At 36.9% G+C, this 27,905-nt stretch overlaps 3 protein-coding genes across 3 annotated transcripts; 2 read left to right on the top strand and 1 right to left on the bottom strand.

Moving 5' to 3' along the window:
- Positions 1 to 2,337: 2,337 nt before the first annotated feature.
- OR51B6 (olfactory receptor family 51 subfamily B member 6) lies at positions 2,338 to 3,276 on the bottom strand. The gene has a single exon (XM_012786626.1). The coding sequence runs from the start codon at positions 3,274 to 3,276 to the stop codon at positions 2,338 to 2,340; it is 939 nt and encodes a 312-aa protein (XP_012642080.1).
- Positions 3,277 to 17,051: 13,775 nt separating this feature from the next.
- Positions 17,052 to 17,990, top strand: OR51B5 (olfactory receptor family 51 subfamily B member 5). The gene has a single exon (XM_012786628.2). It carries the CDS (start codon positions 17,052 to 17,054, stop codon positions 17,988 to 17,990), a length of 939 nt encoding a protein of 312 aa, XP_012642082.2.
- Positions 17,991 to 23,235: 5,245 nt separating this feature from the next.
- Positions 23,236 to 25,795, top strand: LOC105883344 (olfactory receptor 51B5-like). Its single transcript, XM_012786407.3, has 3 exons — positions 23,236 to 23,320; positions 24,048 to 24,639; positions 25,758 to 25,795. The coding sequence occupies exons 2-3, from the start codon at positions 24,057 to 24,059 to the stop codon at positions 25,793 to 25,795; spliced, it is 621 nt and encodes a 206-aa protein (XP_012641861.2). The 5' UTR covers positions 23,236 to 23,320; positions 24,048 to 24,056.
- Positions 25,796 to 27,905: the final 2,110 nt, after the last annotated feature.

Here is a 27,905-nt window from a genome sequence, read left to right on the forward strand (position 1 = left end):
GATGATAAATTTCAGGAAATATTTGGAAACTGTAAAAAAAAAAAAAAGAATCCTAGAAGATAAATGAAATTAAATTAAAAATTTATTGGACAAGATCCAGAGTAGATTGGACAACACAGTAGAAAAAATAACTGAACTTGACAACACATCAATATAAATCACCCAAAGAGAAGCACTGAGTAAAACAAATAGATTAAAAAAGAAATGAGCAAAATCCTAGGGACTACAGGAGGAGGTGGCAGCGTTTATAAACGTAGGGAGGGGAATGCTAAAAGACCAAGAGGCATGTGCCCAAGAGATAAGATACCATATCTGGGAGTGGCTAAGAGTTTGACCTTGTGGTCTCACGGCTCAGGTAGCACACCTGTCTCAGCCCTCCCAACCCTGCATGCATGGAGACATTTGTTTGGGGTTAGAAAGGAGTCAGTCACATTTCTTCAATGTAAGGAAGGACAAGAAGAGAAGAGAGAAACCTTTGGGGTTGTCAATCTAATATATCTATTTACAGACATTATAAAAGATATCATTCTCCTAATACCCTTTATGTTAGGCTAATGTGGTACACCCTCAGGATCAGTGGCCCTGATGTGGCTTAGATCCCCCTGAATTCATTTCTAAGAGGATGAGGAAAGGAAAGCTAACATAAAGAGGTGGGATGTTATATTTTTGAGAGTATTAGTTGAGAATATGATTGAGTTGCCTCTATCTTGAAAGGCATTATAGTGAACACTAATAGAGACCTAACCAGACACACAGAAAGACATGGGTCATTTTAAATTTCATTTATTTATTTTAATCAAAAGTTTTATTTCATTAAAAATTATCTATGTGTAGATTCTATAATGCAGTAGGGAATAAGACTTATGTTATTCTTATCCTCTGGAGCATGCAGTCTATAAGCACAAAAATTTCACACACAAACAGACAAACACACAGCCAAGTTGAGCAAAAAACAAACAAACAAACAGTCTTTTGCGCTGATCACATAAAGGTCATTTACTAGCCTGGAAACTGCTGTAAGTATATGATCTCATTTTGGTTTTCTTCTTGTTACTTATAAATCCCAGGAGTTTTGGAAAATTCTCTTTCTTTTGTGATGAAGAGTAGTGTAGCAGGCATAGACCACTCCAAATGCAAGTATGACAGAGACGGGGCACATCTGCAGGAAGGAAGTGATTAGTCGCTGGGGGACTCCTTGTATACTCCTAGCATTTCATGCCCTATATTCTGTTCATAAGAATGTCTTTATTTTGAGTCACTTTAAAACCTGTTATTTGAGTCATGAGTCATGGCTCTCCAGCTGGACATAAGACAAAAAAACCAACAGACATACAGAAAGACACAGATGACTTTAAATTTTATTTATTTCTCTCCCACATGTCTAGGCTGTGAACAGAATCAACTTTGAAAGATATTTGGGGCGAGAAAAGAGCATTTTCTCTTCTAATTACCAGCATTGCCTTCATCCTTTCCTACCACACATGTATGACCAATGATTTATTAAATCTGGTATGTTGCATATACCCGGAACAACCATCTAGCCTCGTCTATGATGTATTTCCAAAGTGGACCATTAATACCACCTTACTATCTGAAAATACATATCTCTGTTCAGCAGTATCTGGGACTAACTCATCGAGACAATGCTCATCTGGATTAGGAATTATATCTCTATTTTTAAATTATTATTATCAATGTTATTATTTAATAAATATTTACCAAAATTCTAACTGGACAGATTTCTCAAAAACATACTTTCCCTAGAGTCATTACCATTTTGAATGGGGGACCGGGTAGACTCATTCCTTCCACATAGTGCAATTTTCCAGAAACAGCAATGAGCTCCATATGAGCAAGAAAACTGGATGTATGTCTGAGGTCAAGAATGCCTTATTCCTAGGAATATCACGACCAACACATGTAGACCATATGGAAAACCATGGCCTTCAACTCAAATACTGGTGACCCATATCAGAGACCCAAAAATCATATAACCATATATATGTCTATATGTGGGTTTATGCATACACACACACACACACATATATATACACACATATATACATATGTATATCAGTTGCCATAGGCTCACCAAACAGTATGAGTTACCTGGAGAAACCAGCTAACATTAGTTGGGCATTTGAGATAAGTGCTTAATTTTATACATATTTTATATCTTATAACAATCAGCAATAAATGGGCAGGATAAGCTGATGTTCTATGTAGCAGATGGAGTGGTTGGTCCATGGAAATGCATTTTCCTAGCTGCTCTTGACAACAAACTTGTCTACTTGTTTAGGTTTCCTGAGTTATTCCTCAGAGAGCAGAGGATAAAAGTCATGCTTTAGAGCAAGGCAGAGAGAGCAAGCGCAGCATACCATTCTGGATCTGCTTGGTTTTAATGCTATAGATGACAGGGTTCATAAAAGGGGGGAAAAGGAAGTAGACATAGCTCATTGTGATATGGACCACATGGGGAGCATGCTTTCCAAACCTATGAATAAATGTCAGACCAACTACAGTGACATAGAAGACCAGGATGCAGCAGATATGGGAGACACATGTGTTGAGGGCCTTGGCCTTCTCTTCTTCAGAGGCAATGCCCATGACAGTCTTGAGAATCAAAATGTAGGAAAAAAAGATTATGAGAAAGTCCAACAGTACCATTGCAAACACAACCACAACTGGATAGAGACGATTGAAGGTGATGTCAGCACAGGCTAGCTTGATGACGTCTTGATGGAGACAGAAAGCATGGGAGAGCACATGGGATCGACAGTAGGGAAACCAGTGTAGGCGAATAATTATTGGCATAATTGACAGACCAGCCCTTGTCAGTACCCCTACCCCAATCTTTATTACCCGGGTGCCGGTAAGGATGGAGGTATATCTTAAGGGGTTGCGGATGGCAATAAAACGGTCATAGGCCATGGCAAGCAAGACACCTGACTCCACAATAGAAAGAGTATGGATAAAATAAGCCTGAGAAAAGCAGGCCCCATGGCCAATCTCCCTGTGATTTAACCACAGAACACCCAGCACAGTGGGCATTGTAATCAATGTTACTCCAAGGTCTGTAGCGGCCAACATAGCTAAGAAATAGTACATGGGCTCATGGAGGTTATGGTCATCCCTGATGAGAAAGAGAAGAGTGCCATTGCCAAAAAGTATGGAGATATAGGCCACCAATAATGGGATAGAGATCCAATGGTGTGCCTTCTCCATGCCTGGGAAGCCAGTAAGCAGGAAGTGGGGAGCAGTAGTGTTGAGCCACATTACCAGCTTTGCCAGGAGGAAAATATTCCCTTCAGATAATGTAATAGAAACAAATTCTTTAGCAGTTTCTTTTTGAGAATGCTACCTGTTCATAAGGTGTCCACCAGTCTTGACTTCTAGTAATAGCAAAGATGGCAATTTAGTCATTCCTAGGAGATTCCTAGCTGTAAGAGAATAGCATTTATAAATACCAACTCTACATATTATTCAGGGTTTACCATGTGCAAGCTTATGAAAGAATACACTGGGGATGCAGCAATGTATGCAGAGTATACCTTGTTATGCTCTTGCAAATCATATAACCCAGAAAATAAGACAAAATAAAAGATCGCTATATTTGAATAGTGCTATAATGGCTTAGAACTTACAAGGTGTTTTTCATGGTGCTCTTCACCTTGACTGGTGGTATTGAGGGTGGATGGAAAGTTTTCCCAGAGTATGAAAGACCTGAAAGATCAGTAGAAAACTGGTTCTAAGCATGCTTTTTTTGAAGAGCCAGTATGAACATCTTATGGCAAAACAAAGAAACAAATAATATATAAAAAATGAATAAATAAATTACACTTTAGTTAATTGGAGGGACTGACTTATATTCAGTATGTCTGGAGGGAAAATTCAAGTGATGAAACACTAGAGACTTTTGAACACAAAATGATATAAATGGGATTTATATATGTCCAAAGCACATAAACCTTTGTTACCTAACATCATAACCCTAGTTATTGATGCATTCTTCAAAACATTCAGAATTTCACAATATAGACAAAAATTAGTAATAAAATGTAGATTTTATGGTAAGCATTTGAGGACACTGTTTGATAACAGTACCAGACAAACTACTATTGCATATCACCTATTTGGAGATGCAAAGATATAAAAAAATTGTTATTTAGGTAAGCTCAAAGAGAATATATATATATATATATATATATATATATATATATATATATATATATATATTTAAAAAGCTATGGAATCCAATGAGATTTAGCAAATGTAAGAAGGTTCTATGACTCAGAATTCTAAGGTATCATCTGGTGCAGACAGCCAATTTCTGAGAATAAATTATATGTCGGTGGTCTCAGCCAGAGAAAATGGGGCCACCTTCTGTGACAGTTATTGTCACAGATAAGAGCTTCCTTGCCTTCTGTCTAGTGATATACATCAGGATTGTTCACTCTGAGATGTGTCAAATGATCCAATTGTTTTAGGAAGCCTGGAGAACAAATATAAGATGACGAGTTTCTGAGGGGTCTGTCTTCAATTGTAAATGAAAATGTTAAACTAGAGTTTCTCTAAAGCATAGATAAAAGGTGCCACCCGTGTCTGGGTGGCAAAGGGGAAGGAGAAATGAGTAATGAATCCTTGTGGGAACCTGAGACATAGCCTAAGAAGACATTGGGCCTAGACCACTGGGACTGGGGGAGGTTGGGAGAAAAGCAATTCTGTTCTCAAAAAGTTAGAAAAGGAGGAATAGCTAAATTCTGCCTGTTAGTGAAAGTTTCAGAAAAAATTTACACAGAGTTAAAAAAGTAAGAGTGGCAAATAAAAATGTTAGATATTTGATGTATACAATGTGATGTTTTGATATAAATATGCATTGTGAAATGATTACCACAATCAATCTAATTAATATATCCATAACCTCAAATGATTTCTTTTAAATTTTTTTATAGTGAGAATACTTAAGACCTACTCTTTTATCAAATTTGAAATACACCTCAATAGAGCTATGGGAAAAATGATAACACAGAACATTAATCTAGGTAATTGGGCTATATTAATACTAAATAAACATACAATAGATGATTTTTTTTAAAAAAAGGAATAAACAGGAGTGAGGGAACCAGATAGGGAATATAAAATTGAGAAGCACATATAAGGAAAAAATAATTGTTGCACTTTCATCATGTGTCAAGTTCTGCACTGGGGCAGTATATGTACCTCATTTTTTTTGTAGACTCCTTACAAACAGTCCATTTCTACCATTTTATAGATTCATGTTAGTTATGAATGTCCAAGGGGGCCCATTAATCAAGTGGCAGTTTTTTTTTGTTTTTTTTTTTTTTTTATCTACTATGAATTAGGAAGACTTTGGGCATGGGTGAAATTTTTGTAGTATTCAAAAGTACAATTGAGCTTGCTATCTCTTTCTCTTTTCTGTTTCATACTGAAAAACAGTGCTTTTATTTAATTTACTCAGCTGCTTTTGTGGTTGAAGAGATTATGAGTTCTGGAGGGGTTAAGTAATCTAAGTCTTTTGCTTCATCCCTGCAGCCACTCATCCTTTCTCAATGTCACTGTCTTAGTGTAGACTTGAGTTTTATTAGTGAAAAGTTAATTCCCAAAGTCTCAGATTCTGCTGTGTAAACTGAGGCCTCCATGCAGACACACCAGAGAGGGTTCACGCAGATTTTTACCTCTCAAATATTCTCTCACTCTCTCCGATTCTTTTCCTTCACTTTTCTTGGCAGTCTCCTCTATCTCAAGCACGTAATCCTTCTCTCCACTTTTTATCGTCTAACCTTTGTCTCTTTTCCCTCTTTTTTATATAGGTCAAACATGTAATTCACTCTTCTATTTATTTTATCTGCATGGCTTCCCATGGCTTCATTCTCAATACTTAATTATTAGCACAGTGCCTACATATAATCTGTGTTCTTTTTCAGAATCATTGACTGATTGGCTGGACTACATGTACAAACTGATTTTTTTACTGTTTTCCATCCCTGTCTTTGATCAGGTTCTCAAATCATTGAAGTGAGATCAATACACCTTACCTAGTGGATGATTCACCCTAAGTATGTAGCTGTGAATCTCAAGCACCTGAAGAGGCCCTGAGGGTCCTTATATGGAATCTAGAAAGAAAAGCTCTACCCTGTTTCCAAGTCAGGTGGTATTGAGTGCCTATTACACAATATAAAATTTTCTAGGTGCTGAAAACTATCCCTGATCTAGAGGCACACACAGCCCAGGTTCCACTTAAGCTTAATTTTGGATTGACTGAGAGTCAGTCTCATGGACAGATAGTGACCTTTCTCCAGGAAGTGCCTGAACCTCTGATACTTATAGAGCTATACCTCTTCAAGAATTAGGAAGAAATTCTATTTTTGGAGCTTATCTGGACTTCTAGGGGGAAAAAAAGACCATGGGTCAGGGGAACACAGGGTTATAATGGAAGCCAGAGAGATTAAAAATTCTGACAGGAGGAGAGAAATAAGCCAGCCACACAATTTATGCCAGAGTCCATATACATCCTCTAGTTTTTCCCACACTGTCCTTTGCCTCATGTGTTCCAGAACCTACCGCTGACCTTATTTTATACATCTAAAAGGTAACCCTCAAAGAAACCAAGTTTTAGAGATGTCTGGGTATCTTTAGGACCCATAATTACTATCCATCTACTCTTGACAGATAAAACTATACCTTTTCTCTGGCTGAGAAACCAGCTTCCTATTCCCTGCCCTGCTCCGCCCTGGTGTCCGCAGTGAGATCTCAGAGAGAAGACTCATTGAATACCCTCACTGACCTGACATTTTGTTCTTTCTCATTCCTCAATTCCATAGTCATGAATCTCAAATCTTTAGTCTGATGAAGGATTTGGTCACAGCATTACCTTTTCAGTATCTGCACAAAAGCCCCTGGCTGGTCGGAACATATACTTCAGAAATTCCTCCTTAGGGATCACTTCTGATTTAGACACTCATTGCTTCTCCCCCCTCCCTTCCTGCTTCCTTCCTTCCATCATTTCCTCTCTTATTTGTGTCCGTAAGCCCTGTGGGTATTGGGCTTTGAACTGCAGTTCCCAAGATCATTGTCTGTGCCCTAGCTTTTACTTGAGCTCTGTTGCTGGGAGAGTGATTTATACCTACCAAGATATGGAAGCAAAAGTAGACCAGTTAGGGATCTGGACTGAAACAGTTGTTGGTAGAGAACTTTTCCCCACCTGTCTTTGAGAACTCCCAATTCCCATCCCTAAAATGAGGAATGTGTGAAAATTAAAGAACAGGTGTCTGGTTTGTGAAAGTAAGTTTTTCCCACCTGACCCCCAGTGTTGATACCTGACTACAGTGTGAGCCCAGAGACCCGTTTCATAGAACTTGATCTCAGGAAAGTGGAGTGATCTGTTTTTAGTCCTTGGTTTTCCTGTATCCCCCTCTCTACATCCTCCATATCCATTTCCCACATACCAAAACAGGACAAGGATGGCAGTCATGTTTAATCAAGTTATGAGTAAGGTATGAGGGCAGGAATCATAACTTGGCTTAGAGGCCAGGGTCTTACTCTGAACTTGAATACTTTGTTTCCACTGTGGCTCTGACTCTTGCTGCACCACTTTGGAAATGTTATTTAACCTCAGTGTACTTCGTATTTCTTATCTATAAAATTCATATGAAAATTGCCACTGCATAAAGTTATTGTGAGGTTTAAGTACATTTAGAATGGCACTCAATATTTAATAAATAATACGAAATATTTTTACCTTTATCATAAGCAATCAAAATTATTTTAATTATTTGTATTTCAGACTATCTTCCCTCAATGAACAGTGAAATATTTGAGTAATACACTCTATCTTTCATAACTCTATGGCACATAGATACCCAAATGAGTAAGCCACAAAATCATTTCATATTGTCCAATTTCTGCTACTAGAGACAGATGATCTTACAGGAAATTTAGTACTTCTTTGATTGATGGAGAACAATTTTCACTTCTAGATTAAAACCACTATCTCTATTCTACGTAGCAAAGAGATTTTTTTTAATGTCTACTATGTGTTAGCCATAGATGCATGTATAAAAGATATTGTATTCATTCATCAAATGAGATTTAATTTATTGATTAAATTGAATTAATCATTTAATTATTGATACAATGAGAATGAAAACAGTATTGAGAAAGTATATTATAGATATACCATGAAGGTCTTCAATGAGTATTTTTTTATTTAGTAAAAATTTTATTGAAGTTAATTTATATAAAGAAATGTGAACACATCATAAAGGTCTAGCTCAATGAATTTGTTGCAGAATAAGTTTGCGCATGTAATGCCATTCAGAAGAAAAAGTAGATCTCTACCAGTACCTCAAAAGTCTCTTTGTGCTCCTCTCAAGTCTACCTTCTAGTGTAGTTTCACCTAGTTTTGATCTTTATATAAGTGGAATCATAGTCTATGTTTTCTTTTGTGTCTGCCATCTATGTTCCATCATTATGTTTATGAGAAACATCTATGTGTTTTCATATAGTAGTAGTTTGTTCATTTTCATTTCTACACAATATCCCCATTATATGACTATACCTCATAGCTACTCTTCTGCTCTTGATAGTTAACAGTAATAGTTGGGGATGTTACAAAAATTGCTCCTCTGATCATTCTACTACATGTTTGATTGTTTGTTCCTGTGTACTTAAGTTTGAAATTCTCTTGGCCTAATCATCAGAATACAATTCCCTGGATAAACATACATTTATTCATAATATATACTATCAAATAATTTCTAATGTTTCTATCTTTTTATATTCCACTAGCAGTTTATGAGCATCTCAGTTGGTTCACATCCTTAACAACACTAGGCATTTTCAAGTTTTTTAAAAAGCCATTTTGTTGAGCATGTAGTAGTATCTTATTGTGATTTTAATTTGCATTTCTCCGATGATTAATAATGTTGCACACATTTTCATATATTCATTATTTATTTCCCTCTTTTGTAAAGTACTTTCACTAGCCTTTTATCCATTTTTAAAAACCTGTCATTTTCTTATTGATTTTCAGGTTTTAATTATAAATTATTGATATAACTCTTGTGTAAGATATAAGCATAGCAATTGTCTTTACTACTTATACTTGGCTTTTTATACTCTTAATAATGATTTTTCACAAAGATAAGTTTTTAATTTCAAAGCTGGTTTATTTATGGCTCTTCTTTGTGTGTAATAGTTAAGAAATCTTAACTCCAAAATCAATGAATAAAAATCCCTCTGTTATTTTACAATACTTTTATTTTATTTTTTACCACAAATTGAATTTTTTCTATGGGGTGACATTGGGATCAAGAATCATTTTCGTGTCAGATTAATTTTGTGACTGTGATTAGTTTGCACTCTTATTTTATTTTATTTCAGCATATTATGGGGGTACAAATGTTAAGGTTACGTATATTGCCCATGCCCCCGTGCCCCTTCGAGTCAGAGCTTCAAGCATGACCATCCCAAGAATGACTCTGGAAATTATAACCATAGTTGTATGTACTCTCTTGCACCATTTCATATAGGTGCAACATTATTTTGTTAATGAAAACAGTCATGATATCACCTGTGCAATGACATATTTTATCCCTTTAGTAGCTCCCTATCCAGAACATTTATATTCTTGTTAAGTAACACATTCACAGATGACCAAGCAACCTAATAACTGACTAAGTTCCTGTCACAGATTGGGCTCTCCAGAAGCAGATATTGAGACAGTTTAAAGTAAAATGTGTTCCTTAGAGAGCAACACCTTTGAAAGAAAGAAGGGGGAGGCAGAAAGGAGGAGGAAGAAATTAAACTGTGATACAGACTGGCAAAGCCTCAGCCAACCTAGGAGGCAGCTCTGGAGCAAGTATTATCCAACAGTATTACCCCATATTAGGTTGAAATGGATGGACTTTTAAAACCCCTTCTTACCTAGTCATCAAATGTGAGCTGTGACTCAGGAGATTTTGACCTTGGGCAAAATGGCTCTCTGCAGCTGAGGGAGATGAGCTGAGAATTGAAGGCTGAATGCTGACCACTCCCAGAGCTGAGCAGGAAGACTTTCCTTGAAGGGGAATCTGGACTACACATCTCGATGTCTACAACAATTTCCTTTCTGATATCCTATATCCATTTTCCAAGATCTCTCAGATTCATATTCCCAATCTGATTTCAATCCCCACCACTTACAGACCAACAAACAATTGGAATGTATTATCCGGACATTCAAATATAATCTATAGGGTTTCACTGGCTTCCAATAACACATGCAGTCCTTTAAGTTTCACAGGAGCTTATGCTTATAAAGTTTCATTATAGTTTCTATATTAAACAAAAAAAAACGTTTTCTTTTTAAGGACATATTTTTTTATCTTTTTATTTTGAAATAATTATATTAACAGATCCATAAGAAGTTGCAAAAAAATATACAAGAGAGTCTGTGGACATTTCAATCAGTTTTCCCCAGTGATAACGTCTTGAATAACTTTAGCACAATAACAAAAGCAGCAAATTGACATTGTTATAATACAAAGAGATTATTTAAATTCCATCATTTTTGCATGCACTCATTTGTGTGTATGTGTGTACGGTTTTATGCAATTTTATTACATAGATCTATGTAGATACCACCACTGTCAAGGTAAGGAACCAACTCATTTCTACAATGCTCCCTTGTACTACATTTTAATAGGCATACCTACCCATCCTCCTTTCCCTCACTCCCCTCATTCCCCCATTAGCAACTACTAATCTGTTCTCCATATCTATAATTTTATCATTTCAAGAAAGTTACCATAAATGGAATCATTGACTTTTTTCCCCTCAGCAGAATTTTTTTTGAGATGTATTCATTTGCAGTATGTATTAATAGTGTCTTCCTTGATATGACTGAGCAATAATTCATTGCAAGATGTACCACAATTAATCTATTCACTTGTTGAAGGATATTTGAGTAATTTCCAGTTGTTAGCAATTACAAAAAAGAGAGACTTCTATGAATACTCATGTTCAGACTTTTTTTTATAAACATAAATATTCATTTCTATGAAATAAATGACCCAGACTGCAATTATTAGGCCATATGATAAATACATGTTTAGTCTTAGAAGAAACTTCCAACTACTAATATTTATTAGAAGGTCTGTATTACTTTCCCTTCCCATCAGCAATGATCAGCAATCCAGATTCTCTGGATCTCTGTCAGCATTTAGCACTATCACTATTTTTTGTTTGTTTGTTTTAGGCATTCTGAATATTACAACGATGTCGCATTGTGGTTTGAATTTACATTTTCCTAATGATTAAAGATGTTGACATCTTTTTATGTACTAATTTGCCATCTGTGCATCCTCTTCAATGAAATGTTTTTTTTCCATATTTTTTGCTCATTTTCTAATTTTACTGTTTGATTCCCTTACTGTTGAGTGTTGAGAATTCTTTAATTTATATACAAGTTATTTGTCAGATCTGCCATTTTCAAATATTTTCTCTCAGTTTGTATGTTATCGTCTCATCCTCTTAAGAGACTTTTGGTGTCAAATCTATGAACTCTTTACTTAGCTCTAGGTTTCAAAATTTTTCTCTTCTTCCTAAAAGTTTTAGAATTTTATATTTTACATTTAAGTGTGTGATCCATACCTACCATGAATTAATTTTGTATAAGGTGTGAGATTTCAGTTGATTGTCCTCCCCACTGCCACACTCGCACACAGATAGCTACTTAGGTACAGCACTATTTGTGGAAGAAGCCATCCTTCCTCCACTAAATTGCTTTTGCATTTTTGCCAAAAATAAATTACATATTTATTTGGGTCTACTTCTTTATTCTCTATTCTGTTTCATTGATCTATGTATCTGTCTCTCCACCTAGTCTTGACTATGTAGCTATGTAGTAAAACTTTACATTGAATAAAGTGATTCCTCCTATTAATTTTTTTCAAGGTTGTTTTTGGCTATTTTAGATGTTTTGTCTTTCTATAAAAGTTTTAGAATAAGCCTGAATAGGTCTATGAAAAACATTTAATGATATTTTGACAAAATTACATTAAATCTATAGGTCAATTTGAGGAAAATTCATATCTTTAGTGTATTGAGTCTTTCAGTCCATGGACATAATATGTCTCTCCATTTATTTAGGTTGTCTTTGATATTTTTGTCAGCATTTTGTAATATCTAGCAATAATTCTATGTATATTTACTAAGCTTATATCTAAATATGCATTCACTATTAAATGGGTCAAGTAACATGTCCATGTTTATATTGCCAGTGTATTAGTTTTCCAGGGCTGCCATAACAAAGTACCATAGACCATATGGCTTAACTAGTAAAAACTTATTTTCTCTAAGTTCTGGATGCTAGAGTCCAGGGTCAGTCACAGTGTTGGCAGGGTTGGTTTTGCTCTGAGGCCCCCTTCTTTGGCTTGTAGATAGCTGTCTTCTCCCTGGTCTCTACATGGCATTCTCTCTGTATCTGTCTGTTTCCAAATTTCCTTTTCCTATAAGGACAACAGTCATATTCACTTAGGGCCCACCTCAATAATCTCATTCTAGCTTAATTACCTCTTTCAGGACCCTATCTCTGAATGCAGTCACATTCTGATGTGCTGTGAGTTAAAACATCAACATATAAATTTTGGGTGGAAAGATGATTCAACCCATAACAGCTATCAACCAGTTGATGATTCCAGAAAGAACTGTCTGAATCTGATTTGTATTAAGTAATACATTAATTATAGCAAAGCATAATAATTTCTTCAGGTACAAGAAATTTATTCTTCTGGTAACATATGTTTACTTCCTCTTAAAACCAGTAACAGGTAGAATAGTTCCTGTCAGAGCTGGAAAGGAAACTAAAATTATTATCATCCCTGGGACTAAAGTGATGCAGTGTGCTTGGCTGAAGCTCTGTGTGATAAGTATGTGTAGTATGTGTATATATATATATATATATATGTATACATAATATATTTATATTTAAATATATGTATATGTAAATATATACACATGTATACAGACTTATAGTATCTGTACATACATATGTACACACTAATAGCATGTATATGTATGCATGTACACACACTTAAAGTATGTAAGTATAAACATGTTTGTTGCATTTTTAGGAAAAAAGAAAAATTCTGGCAAGATAAACCCAATAGGGGAATAACTGCAGTTTGTGGGTTCATGCTGAGTACTGGGGAAGACTGCCAGGCTTTTGCCATACTAACTTTAGTCCATCTACTTTGCCATTTTTAAGCTAGCTCTGAGACAAACCAAGCAGAAAATATAATTATAATTCCAAAGACTTAGGCCAAGGAGATATATAAATTTCTTCTGAGAGCAACTGGGAAAGATTGGGCCTTTGAAGTAGTTATAAAAATAAATGACCTCCCAAAGGTGATACTAAGTTCTTCTGGGGCTATAAAGACAAACTCTCTGATTCCCCACACATAAAGCTGCAACCTAAGGCTTCATTAGCCCAATAATTTACTTGTGGAGATGATTTAAGAGCTTGGAGAGATTAATTGAGTGTCCCATATCCTTCATAGGAGGGATTAAAATAGAGAAAATATTTAAGATCCCAGTTGGCTATAAAAGGGAACTATCTGGGGAGATGCTTTCTTCATTAATAACCTCGGTGACTGATTCTCTTAGCAGACTTTGAGAAGGAGCCATATGGTCTGAGTCTTCAAGCGAGGCAAAATAACCCTTCTCCCCAGCACCACCAAATAAGCTATGGTAGATGTAAGTATGGTGAAATATTCAGCAGGTGCTAAGACTCTCCTCTATAAGCTCACTAGAGAAAGACAGGGGAAGAAGAGAGTGCTCTCACTCACCCATAGCCTTGAATGTGTGCACAGATCTCAGACTGAAAACTATTAGCACTTGGGAAGAGATTTGGGCATAAGCATAACTAAAACCTTCTATACCAAGTGTTATAAATATTATTGACCCTCCATATGGCTCCCATTCTTTCTAGGAGATGAACAAAGAGGTATTCCTTTTCTATAAGACTTTTTTTTTTTCTTTAATGAGGCCGAGAAGGATTCTGGTTGTAAATGGCAGAAGTTTATCTGATTATCTACATGTTCAATCATAGACACTTTCTTGGTTCTACCCTCAGTCTTTGTAAGCTGTTTTCTTCCCTATTACATTTTGTCTCTTTTCTCATGGTCTTTCTTCTTAGAAACCAAGAGCAGCTACTAACTGAGGACGTGTGCATTTCCCACAGCATGAAGTAAGGTGGTTCTACAGCTCCCTATCACAGCTGCATTACAAGGTAGATCTTCACAGAATTCTTGGGAATAGAGGGGAAATTTACATTCAATCCTAATGGCAATACATAATCCTTGCCATTTTGGATAGCTTTCCCTGTAGTGATACATTACTCGTGCTACATATTCATCTACAAGAGGGAATTCCTTGCAAAATTGTGGTATAGTAAAAGAATGGCTTAAGAAAAACGTTGTGGAGTCATAGAAGTAAGAGCGTGGATGGAGGAATGGAGCTGTACATAGAACACAGAAGAGGTACAGCTATCTATGCAGGGTTACCTTTGCATCTACTAAATGAAGAATATGTAACACTCATTATATGTTCTGTAGGCACTAAATCCTGGTTTATGTCTCTCACTCCTGGGGACAGAATACGGATACTGAAAAGTGATTCTGTCAAATTTCCACTCTTTAGCATCAAGCCAAAAGGGTTGAGTCATTGCCTCATGCCCAGTTGTCTGGCACCTCGTCAGAGCTGGAAACTATTACCTTTAGATCACATTTGTGCACGTACAAGGTGAGAGGATTTTTTTTGTCAGGGACATCTTAAGGGTGATAGCTTACACTGACAAAATAACTACCAAGGGGCATATTTTAATGAGATTATCTTTTGAATTTGATATAAAAATGACTCGAAGAAACTGTTCTGGTATGTGAAAGAAAAAAATCTAGAAGTGGGTTTGCTCTAATTCAGCTGTATTTACTAATGGATTTTGATTTCCTCACAAGTAAACATGTATACCTCCCAGACTTGCCCTTTTAAGAAAATGATTTCACTACTCTCCAATTTGTTCAAGCCAGAAATCTAGGGTCAATTTCATTTTATTTTTCCCTAACTTCCATTTGCAATATGTCAGCAAGTCTTGGTATTACCTCAAAAATGTATCCTTGTCTGTTTAATATTTTCTTTCTTTCTTTTTCATTTCCACTGCTTCTCTCTTAAGTCATCATCACTCCTCATCCTGATTATTTCAATGACTGTCTAACTGATCTCTTTTGTTGCCCCCTGCTTGACTATTCTTCACCTTAGCAGTCCAGGTGGATAATATAAAATGCAAATCAGAATGTTACCACCCCCTCCTTCATTGTGGTTTTTAAAAGTCTTGAAAAACTTCTCATCACATTTGTAGTAAAATCAAAAAGAAAAAGATATCCTTTTGTGTTCTGTAAAGCCTTACGAGACCTGGTTACCGTCTGGGTCTCAGACATGATCTATTCTCCCTCTCCTCTTTGCTCATCAAACTCCAGTCATGCTGATTTTTCACTCTCACTAAAACAATCTTCCTTTACATCTTCACATGGTCAATTATTCTTGTTATTCAGGCCAAGGCCCAAATGCCACCTCCCCACAGGTACAGCCCCAGACCATCCTGATTACTATACTAACTTGTATGCAATATGATCCCAATCAATCTTCATTAAAGAGTACTATTTTGCTTTAAAATTGTACTTAGACTTTTATCTAAAATTATCCATCATTCAACTTATTTCATGGCTTAAAAGTTCAAAGACTTTGTCTTATTACTATTTAATTATAATGCTTAAAATGTCATGGTTGTCATGTGATGGGCACTAAAAAGAATTGGGTAAATTAATGACTGTATATACGTCACATGTTAGGTACTTTGCAAAGTATTGAACAAAGCAAATAAAAGGTGGAGTTTATATGCAAGGAGCCCTTAGTCTAGTGGCCAAAGGGGTATTAAAACCTTCTTAAAGGACACTTCTCTTCTTTGTACTAACAGACAACTCCTTTTCAGCAGCAATAGAACTCTCCGTCAGTATTGGGGAGGGCAGACCCAGAAGTGTATGGCTGAGAATAAAAGGGAGAAGATCAAGAAGATAGTTGTCAAAATACAAATGGAAAATTTGAAATGAGAGAGATCAGGTTCAGGAGAATTATTTTAGTGGGCCTTCAGAAAAAATAATGGAGAGAGAGATATTACATGGAAATAGGGGAAAGTAAAATATTAAATGTGAAGGAGAAACACTATTATAAGTCATGTCTTTGGCTGGCCTAATCATTTATTCTGGCCCAAAGGTCTATGATCATCTAACTTACAATTAGTCTGGGCCATTGTTATAAGTAGTGAGCAGTTCTGTTGTGTCCAAGAAGAGGCTAATAAATACTTAATGTAAGCATCTTTTCCCTACTACTAGTCCATGGAATCAGGAGTCAAAGCATCTCTTCCTTTCTCTACTTGCTCCTCAGCTGCAGTGGTGGAGGCAGAGCTTCTCTTCCCCTACTTTTTTCACTTAGCCTCTTGGGACAGTGCTGATAATTCAAATAAGTTGTTACATGCAGGAAAATGTGGGTTAGGAATTACTACTGTGAAGGCAATTACAGGTGTATGTACTATATTGGAAAAAACTTCAGGGCTGAGTTCCTTGATAATCCTCTTAAATTACTCCACAGAATATGGATTCTTCTGTAAAAACTGCATAGTTGATGGAAATAGTTTCTAAGTTGCCATGTGCATAAAAAATTTCCTGGGAAGCATGCTAAAAATGCATATGTTGAAACTCCAAGAATTTGATTAAGTAGGTGGGGGATGGTCTCTGGAATTTGCAGTTAAGAACATAAACAATACAGTTTGCCTTAAGACTGTATTTTGAGAAACAATGGCTCATATTGACGTTATTATTGCCTTTAAGAAAGAATTATGAGAATGACATAGTTGGAGTGATACCTTGAACATAGATCTGCGCTCTGTGGTAACAACACAAACAGAAAGGCATTTCTTCTGGATAAACATGTGGCCCAGCATGTGGCCCAACAGCAGCTCCAATTCCTTCCTGTTGACTGGTTTTCCAGGCTTGGAGGCAGCTCACCACTGGATTTCGACATCCTTCTTTTTTGTCTATATCTCTGTCCTTTTTGGCAATGGCACCCTCCTCCTTCTGATTAAGAAAGATCACAATCTGCAAGAACCCATGTACTACTTCCTGGCCATGCTGGCAGGTACAGACCTGGGGCTGACCTTGACCACGATGCCCACGGTATTGGGAGTCCTCTGGTTGGATCACAGGGAGATTAGAAATGCAGCCTGCTTTTCCCAAGCCTACTTCATACACTCCCTTTCCTTTGTCGAGTCTGGTGTTTTGCTGGCTATGGCCTATGACCGGTTTATTGCCATCTGCAACCCTCTTAGATATGCCTCTGTACTCACTAATACTCGAGTGCTAAAGATTGGGCTGGGAGTTCTGATGAGGGGATTTGTATCTGTTGTCCCCCCAATAACACCTCTCTATTTTTTCCCCTACTGCCGCTCTCATGTCCTTTCACACGCATTTTGCCTTCACCAGGATGTCATCAAACTGGCCTGTGCTGACACCACCTTCAATCGCCTATACCCAGTTGTGCTTGTGGTCCTTATATTTGTGCTGGATTCTCTAATTATCCTCGTCTCCTATGTGTTGATACTCAAGAGTGTCCTGAGCATTGCCTCCAGAGAGGAGAGGGCCAAGGCCCTCAACACTTGTGTTTCCCATATCTGCTGTGTCCTGGTCTTCTATGTCACAGTGATTGGTTTGTCTCTGATTCATCGGTTTGGAAAGAACGTTCCACATATTGTCCACCTTATTATGAGCTATGTCTATTTTCTGTTCCCTCCACTAATGAATCCTATAATATATAGTGTCAAGACCAAGCAGATCCAGAATGGTATTCTTCACCTTTTCTGTAACCATAGAATTAGAACCTGATCTCTGACTATCACAGTCTCAGAGAATGTGAAAACTCTGACTTTTGGCAGGGGAGCAAAGAAGTCTCATATCTACCATAGATGCTCGGATCTCTTGGAAAATATATGTCAAAGTTGAGCTTCAAGTTACTGTAAGGTATCTCTTTAAGCCCAGGTCTTTGGTCTAATCTAGTTTGCAGAATTTTATTTTTGCATTCTTATATATTGAATATTTCTCTAAGCTTGACATTAAATTCTTGTGTTAACAATACTTTAGGCAGCTATATGTATGTCTAAAGTATAACCAACATATATTTATTTGCGGGTAGAAAGTTGGCAGATAGGAACAGAGTCATAAGGATATAAAATTATGAGTTAGATTGGGTGAAATGAAATAGAGTTTGATTTATTATATAAAAATCCAATCTTCAACTCTCATGCATTCCCCCCCACACACACAGATATCCACACAAACCATGGAAACCTATACATTTAGTTATTGACATTCAAGAATTTTCCTGCAAAGAAGTATGTAATATTTTTTGATCAGTGTGAAATTATTTATCATCTTAACCATGTCATTGATTCCTCCTTTTTCCATCAAATGATCATGACTTTATTTCAAGCATCATAAATTCATATTTACTCAGCAAGATAACACCTACTTAAGAATTTGTAACAAAGAATGTGAGAAGAGGAACCATGAATAAATCAAAGAAAATAGACATAGTCAGCACCTCCTCCCATCTTTGCTCTCATTCTTATCCTATGACCCTAGTCCTTAGCTCTCATACTGGTGCCATCTCCAGATCATCTCCTAGTGACTAATCAGGCGTCCTCAAACTATGGCCCATGGGCCACACGCAGGTGTTTTTGCCCATTTGTTTTTTTACTTCAAAATAAGATATGTGCAGTGTGCATAGGAATTTGTTCATAGTTTTTTTTTTTAAACTATAGTCCAGCCCTCCAACAGTCTGAGGGACAGTGAACTGGCCTACTGTTTAAAAGTTTGAGGACCCCTGGACTAAGTAGTCTTGTATGAGTGGAAGAAACAGTTCCCTCGTCCATCTTTTGCTATTAAAAAGGTCTGAAGGAACCTTTTCTGAAGGAAATAGGTTTCTACATTTTTTGCAGAATGGTTGCTTTCTGTACATATAACCTGATTCCATTTTATAAGTGTGAATTTCCCAGGAGATACAGCAATATTATTCTTATTTGATTACTTTTGCTGATGAATTATGAAGATACATGTAACTCAAACATTACAATTAGAAACATGTAATTCTGATGAATTATGAAGATACATGTAACTCAAACATTACAATTACAAACATGTAATTCTGATGAATTATGAAGATACATGTAACTCAAAATATCCTCAAAAGATGGAGGTTATGTCTTCATCCAGTTAGAGTAGAAAAATACTTTGGTGATCCAGGAGAGGGAACTGTATAGAAAAGAAAGCATTGATGTCTTTAGTGTTTTGTACAGAACTGTGCACCTACTCCTTGCACCCGTGAGTGTTAGCTGCTCATTGTTCATGGTTGCTGCTTTCTGCAGGTTGTGGTTCTCAACTCAACAGAAACTGCCTCATCAAGATTATGGCTCTAGCTTCCTAGTATGCAGGCCATAGACAAATACTAACCCTCTTGCCTTCTGAAGCTAAACTTGACCTGAGATCATGGACTTGTTTACCTCCTTCTCCTATCCACCCTGCTCTCCCTTGCTCCCCATCTCCTGAGAGCAATCATTAATAAAATACACACATCTGAATCCTTGTCTCAAGCTTTGCTTATAGAGAGCCTGACCTAAGAAAAACTGCAACCCTCATTTCTATTTTGTCTTATCAAGAAATGTAATTGTGAAAACATTAAAAAAGACAATGACGGCCGGGCGCTGTGGCTCACGCCTGTAATCCTAGCTCTTGGGAGGCCGAGGCGGGCGGATTGCTCAAGGTCAGGAGTTCAAAACCAGCCTGAGCAAGAGCGAGACCCCGTCTCTACTATAAACAGAAAGAAATTAATTGGCCAACTGATATATATATAAAAAAAATTAGCCGGGCATAGTGGCGCATGCCTGTAGTCCCAGCTACTCGGGAGGCTGAGGCAGAAGGATCACTCGAGCCCAGGAGTTTGAGGTTGCTGTGAGCTAGGCTGACGCCATGGCACTCACTCTAGCCTGGGCAACAAAGCGAGACTCTGTCTCAAAAAAAAAAAAAAAAAAAAAAAAAGACAATGACTACATGTTTTATCACTTGTTTTCACCCTTGTTACTCCATGACATCTGAGTAAAACAGCCTGAATACTAAATTGTGAGTGTGAGTGTGTGTACGTAATGGGAGGTTTTGTCGTGCTTCCTATTATTCATGAAAGCAAACATGCATTCCTCAACTTTTCCTGCTCTTTCTGCCATATCCACAACTTCTTTTACTCATAATACTATTGTGAGGTAGATATTATCATTACTTTCTAGATGGGAAAACTAAAGATAAGAAAAGTTAAATACCTTATCCATGGACATAAAGTTTATAAGTGGTATAATTATGATCGAAACCCTTATCTTTTAATGATAAGGCCAGTGTGAATTGTACTTTACTGAAATAGTCTATCCTTAGTGAACCCTACTTTTCTACCTGTACTCCACCATGCTTATAGAAGCAAGAAAAAAATGTGGTTTCAGATACTTTCCATTATATCTCTAACCTTAGTGAAAAATCATTTTTAGAATTTTTTGATGTGAAACCATAAAAAAGAGGAATGTTCTTGTAATGGCATAAATAGTAAGATGAAATGCTTAGAATTGTTAGTGATAACGTTTTCCATAAAGTGTGTGACCTCAGACCATAATATTAAGAGTAAATTATAGATAAAGAAATAATGATAATAAAAAAACCCCAAGAATCTTCAAGTCACTGATTCCATGCTTTCCTGTGGCACCGGGACAAGAAGCTCACCCATACTCATTTTAAAATTTCACAGTTGGGCTAGGTTCCAGGAAAAATTAAAGATCTAAGACTAAGACAAGACAATAGGGATCACCAGATCCTTATCTCTCTGCCATACTATGAGTATCAGTTTTTCCATTCAGTTACAAATTTTTAGAGAAAGCCAGGGATGGAAAGAATACCTCCACCATGTCCTCCTTGTTACCTTACTCCTGAACACTTCAAATAAAATATATTTTCTTATTTGACTTGTGTTGATCCAGAAGCAAGGAATATGACCCTGGGGTAAGACTTATCATGAGACAGATAAAAAGCTTGCTGTTTGAAAGAACTCATCAAAAATACTCATTTATCAGAAAATATCACTTCAAGAATGCATGTGCCAAGTACTATAACAAGCAGGAAGGGTAAGTGTCAGAATTATTGAGCTTCATCTAAGTTTACCGAGCTTACTTGTTCCAGGATTCAGGAATGGCAAAGTGAAAAGCAGTTTTGATGATATCATCTGTTTGAGTTTGAGGTGGGGAATTTAAAAAAAAAAAAAAAAAAAAAGGTGGTTTAAGAGCCTGACTTCCTTCTGCTGGGTGGAGCTACAATTCTGCTTTCTTTCTGCAAAGAAGACATGGGGCTATAGAATACAGTTCTGGAGGCCTGCCTTGTTCTCCAGAGAAGGCCAGAAAAGGTATCCCAGTAGTCTAATTATCTAGCAGTAGAAGCTACCTTAGGGAGTCATTTCATATACAAGTAACCCCACAAAGTAATCCTGTTATCAGTCTTCAAAGATAGCATTGGAACTGGTTTCTACATCAGGACCCAGAAATTACCTCTGCCCTTCATTCCTGATGCCCCAGGTAAGGTTCTAGTGACTGTGGGAAAATGGAGTGGAAGTAATTAAGGGAAAAACACGATCAATCTTCACAGACTTCTCCTTCACATAGATGTTACAAGAGGGTAAATAGAGAAGTTGGCTATTTGTATCTATGGATTCTGCCATCTGTAACAAATTCTAACATAAAAGTTCCACTTTCTAGAAAATCCTAACTCCTCACAGAAAAGCAGTGGTTTTTACCTAATAGGTGCTTTATGAATAATTAAGATGTCCAGCTTGCTACCTAGATTTTTCTGTTAGTCCAGGGCTATCAAGAATATTTTTCCTTCAATAGGAATATCCTTCAGAAGAGGCAAGAGGAAGGAGAGACTGACTTTAAGAGCAACTATGCAGAGTGGGGTCATTGTGACATTTGTAGGTCTCTATATTTCTCTATAATCCATCTTTGTTTCCTCTTGATGCTGTTCTCTAGGCTCAGTTTTTTTTTCTCTCACATCTACCTAAGTTACCTTTCTTCCCTCTCCTTCCTCTTCTTTGTACCTGACACATTTGTCAGCTTACACAGTTGCCAATTAGTAAAGATTATTTGGAAGTCAATTTAACAGTCAGCATACCAGTTAATGTATCAATGTGTTGATTATAAAATAATTAAAATTTCATAAATGATTTCACAATAAGTATATCAAAATCTTTCATTGCTTCCAGGGGAATTGGTGTGTTAATATAGCAGCCAGTAAGGTAAGCAATGTTGGGACTATAACCATATTTTAACCAAAAAGAGTTAGTCAGAGCCACTAGAATTAATACACAAAAATTACATATTCAGTTTTGTGCTAAAGCCTAGATGATGAAAAAAAAGACATCTGGATTTAATTAGAGGAAGAAGGCAAAGTGAGACACAAGATTGAAATAAACCAAATAACTGGGTGATAGATATAAGAAGAAAGGAACAGAAAAATAATAGGATGGAGATGACACTCAGCCATACCCTATGTGCATGAGCAAATGGGGCAGAAGTTACCAGAGTTGCCCATCCAAGCCCAGCCTAAGTTACTTGAGCCATGCATATGAATGAAAACAAATGTTTAATGTTGTAAGACATTGACATTGTACAGGGCTTTGTCATGTGACAATTTTGTAGTAGTAAATAATGGACACAATAACTTATATAAACTCTCTAAATATTAGTTTATTAGTAGTAAAATATGAATAATAGCAATACCTCTGCATCAGTTTTCTATTGCTATATAATAAATCACTATAAACTATGCTGCCTAAAACAGTACTAATTTGTTATATCAGTTCTACAGTTCTGCAGTCTGCTTCACTAGGTTCTCTGCTTAGAGTATCAAAAGACTAAAATCAAGGTGTTAGCTGGGCTGGGCTCTTAATTTAAGGATCTGAGGGATAAAACACTTCCAAGCTCATTCAGATTGTTGTCAGACTTTAGTTTCTCATGGCCATAAATTGAAGGTCCTGTTTTATTGCAGGCTGTCGGCTGGGACTCTCCGTCTGTTCCTAGAGGCTCCTTCATTCCCTCTTATGTGACCCCCCTATATTTAAAACCAGCAACTTCCCCGTAAGTCCACCATTAGTCTGTGAAAACTCTTTTCTGTCGAGGGTTTATGAAATTAGATTAGGTCCCCCTAAGTAATCTCCTGTTAAGTTAACTCAAAGTGAACTGATCAGTAACTTTAATTACATCTGTATAAGCCCAGCATATTTCATCATATTCACAGCCCCCCATGGACTGGGATAGTAAATCTTGAGGAGGGGAGAGTGAATTTTAAAATTATGCCTACCACACTTATTTAAAAAAATAGCTAGTGAGAGAAAAGACTTTCTTTTCTAGTACATGTGTTATTTTTACAGCCTGTGTACAATAATTTTTATTTTTAACAATTGTTTGATGAAGTATGATGTCTGAATGGGCCGTAGAAAGCAGCTGGGGTGGAATCTTAGAATGAAGTAGTATAGTCTAGAGCTGTGCTATCCAAAACAGTAGCCTCTGGTTAGCTTGAGTCAGGATGTGCTGTCAGTATAAGTTACATACTTGATATTGAAGAATTGATACCAAAAAATGTAAAATGTCTCATTCATGACTTTTATTTTGATTACATTTTGAAATGATAATATTCTGTATGTAGTATATTAAATAAGATATATTTTTAAAATTAATTTTGTATCTCTCTTTTTTAGTCTTTTAAATGTGGCTACTAGAACATTTAAAATCACATTATGTGGCTCAAATTATATTTCTACTGGACAGTGCTGGTCTAGAGAGAACTTTTTCTGTTTCTCTTTAGGTATCAATCATGTGGTCCAACATTAGTGCTGCCCCTTTTCTACTGACTGGCTTTCCAGGTCTGGAGATATTTCATCCTTGGATTTCCATCTCCTTCTTTGCTATCTATCTCTCCATACTCCTTGGCAATGGTACCCTCCTCTTTCTCATCCGACAAGACCACACTCTTCATGAGCCCATGTACTACTTTCTGGCTCTATTGGCAGCCACAGACCTTGGAGTGACTTGGACAACAATGCCCACCGTGCTTGGTGTTCTGTGGCTGGACCACAGGGAGATAAGCCAGGGAACCTGCTTCTTCCAGGCTTATCTAATCCACTCACTCTCTATAGTGGAGTCTGGAGTCCTGCTCGTCATGGCCTATGATCGTTTTATTGCCATCTGTAATCCCCTGAGATATACTTCTATTCTCACCAAAGCTAAGGTGGTGAAGATAGGTCTGGGGGTACTAATGAGGGGATTTATACTGATTGTGCCTATAATCATCACCTTGTCTGGATTCCCCTACTGCAGACCCCATGTCCTCTCTCATGCCTTCTGCCTGCATCAGGATGTGATCAAATTGGCCTGCGCTGACATCACTTTCAATAGACTCTATCCTATAGCCCTGGTCTCATTAACTGGTTTCTTGGACTCTATGCTTATCCTTATCTCTTACATCCTAATCCTTAAGACTGTCATGGGAATTGCCTCAGGTAAGGAACAGGCTAAGGCCCTAAATACTTGTGTTTCACACATTAGCTGTGTTCTGGTTTTTTATGTCACTGTGACTGGGCTAACTCTCATTCATCGATTTGGAAAATATGTGCCACATATAGTCCATATTATTATGAGCTATGTCCATTTCCTCTTCCCCCCATTTATGAATCCAATAATTTATAGCATTAAGACCAAGCAGATACAGAATGGTATCAACCGCCTTCTCTCTTTTCAAAGAAATTGAGCCTAACATGACTTTGGGGGGAATCTCTCCATTGTAGAATGGATTTCTTAAGAGAATCAATTATATGTTGCTAATATGTCTCAAAATCAAAAGGACTGGCATTCTTATCATTTAAAAGGCAATGATATACCCATCCCCTCCTCCCCCCTCCCACCCTCCCGACACCTGATAAATGTTACTCTTATATGTCCACTTAGGTGTTGATCTGTTAATACCAATTTGCTGATGAGTACATGTGGTGCATAAGATGTGCAATGTTTGGGGGATGGACACGCTTGAAGCTCTTACTTGAGGGGGGAGGGGGGCATGGGCAATATATGTAACCTTAACACTTGTACCCCCATAATACGCTAAAATAAAAAAAAAATTAAAAAAATATATTAAAAAAGGCAATGATATAAAATGTAACCAAAATGTTGTACCCTCGCAATCACTTGAAAACAAAACCAAAAACAAAAAAACCCCACCAGAATGGGATGTTAAGATACTAGAGACAGAAGGAACCCTAAAGAATATTTGGCCCAGTGTTTCCCAGGGTGGTACATATATACCTGTGGTGGTACAAAAGAAGATTTCAGGTGCTTCATGGATATAGCTTAAAATAACATTAAATCCTATGAGTTCATGGATATGTTAATTAGCTTGATTACGGTACTCTTTTCACAATGGATATGTGTATCAAAACACCACATTGTGCACCCTAAACATATGTGATTTTTTGATAATTATTCTTCAATAAAGCTGGGGAAAAAATGACATTAAATCCCTAAAAAAAGAAAAAAAAAGACACAGAGTCATTCCTCTGATTTTCAGTGTCCCCAGCCCAGCCCAGCACCAGAACTAAGACCATTGACCTTAGTTCTATTGCTCTGTTTAATAGATTGATTTGCTTTATTCTGTCATTTTTCTCTTTGTCAGAATCACCTGTCTTCATGGCTACCTGAGGTTCATGATACTTGAAACAGTTGAAGAGTCTACACAGACATGGGAGAATGAGATAGGTTGATGGAGTTCCCCGAACTGTATGGAAAACTATTTAATAATTCTCTATATGTTTTAGAGTGCATCAAAGGTGATGAAGGGTCTTAGCCCCACTGGTACTGCATGGCACTAAACTGAATCAGAAGCAAATGAAAATAAGGTATTTAGACCAACAGAAGTCTTGATGCCAACATAGCCAAGGGCCAAAAGACTCATATTCTAGCAGATTCCAGCATGGCTAGATGCCCACTGAAGATTAGTGAGAAGTCTCTGAGTTCACCAGATCTGATGTTTACTACCTAATATGATGAGAGCTTCAAACAACCTATGATAAAATAAATTTCCATTTAGTGCACACTTGAGTTTTTATTCATTTTTTTTTTCAATTTGCTCTGTGTTCTGTGTGCCCTCTACACATGCTTAATGAAAAAGTAATTCAGTCACTAAGTTATTTTCATAACCACCTATGCAGAGGGAACATTTTGTCTTTTGTATGGATTAAGTGTGGTGGTAGTACAATAAACCGCCTTAAGAAAATATTGTACTCCATGGAATACATATATCACATTTCATTAATCCACTCATGAAGTGATGGACACTTGGATTGTTTCCACAGCTTTGCAATTGTGAATTGTGCTGCCATAAACATTCGAGTGCAGGTGTCTTTTTCATAAAGTGACTTTTGATCTTTTGGGTAGATGCACAGTAGTGGAATTGCTGGATCAAATGGTAGATATACTTGTATCGCTTTAAGGTATCTCCATATTGCTTTCCACAGAGGTTGAACTAGTTTGCAGTCCCACCAGCAGTGTAGGAGTGTTCCTCTCTCTCCACATCCATGCCAGCATTTGTTGTTTGGGGACTTTTTGGTAAAGGCCATTCTCACTGGAGTTAAGTGATATCTCATTGTGGTTTTGATTTGCATTTCCTTGATGATTAGAGATGTTGAACATTTTTTCATAATTGGCCATTATTCTGTCTTCTTTTGGAAAGTTTCTGTTCATGCTTTTGCCCATATTTTGATAGGGTTGTTTGATTTTTTCTTGCTGATTTTCCTGAGTTCTAAATAGATTCTAGTTATCAGCCCTTTATCAGACGTGTAGCTTGCAAAAATTTTCTCCCATTCTGTGGGTTGTCTCTTTGCTCTCTTGACAGTTTCTTTGGCTGTGCAGAATCTTTTTAATTTCATTAGGTCCCATTTGTTTATTTTTGTTGCTGTTGTGATTGCCTTTGGGGTCTTCTTCATAAATTCTTTGCCTAGGCCAATGTCTAGAAGAGTATTTCCAACATTTTCCTCTAGAATTCTAATAGTTTCACATCTAAGATTCAAGTCTGTTATTGAGCGTGAGTTGATTTTTGTGAGAGGTGAAAGGTGTGGGTCTTGTTTCAGTCTTCTACATGTGGCTATCCAGTTTTCCCAGCACCATTTATTGAATAAGGGCTCTTTTCCCCAGTGTATGTTTTTGTCTGCTTTGTCGAAGATTAGTTGGCTATATGAGGATGGTTTTATATATGTGTTCTCTGTTCTGTTCCACTGGTCAATGTCCCTGTTCTTGTGCCAGTAAAAAGATATTTTACTCAGATTTAAAAAACAATGGTGATATAGCATCTCTTGTATATTCCCGGATACAGCTGGAACCCATTCTACTAAGTGAAGTATCTCAAGAATGGAAAAACCAGCACCACATGTACTCACCATCAAATTGATATTAATGGATCAACACCTAAGTGGACATATAGGAGTAACATTTATCGGGTGTCGGGAGGGTGGTGGGGATCAGAGGGGATGGGTATATACAACTATAACAAGTAAGATGTGCAACGTTTGGGGGATAGATATATTTGAAGCTCTTACTCGAGGGGGGAGGGGGGCATGGGCAAAATAAGTAACCTTAACACTTGTACCCCTATAATATGCTAAAATAAAAAATAAAT

This window comes from Microcebus murinus, chromosome 4 (assembly GCF_040939455.1).
Source record: "Microcebus murinus isolate Inina chromosome 4, M.murinus_Inina_mat1.0, whole genome shotgun sequence".
NCBI lineage: Eukaryota > Metazoa > Chordata > Mammalia > Primates > Cheirogaleidae > Microcebus > Microcebus murinus.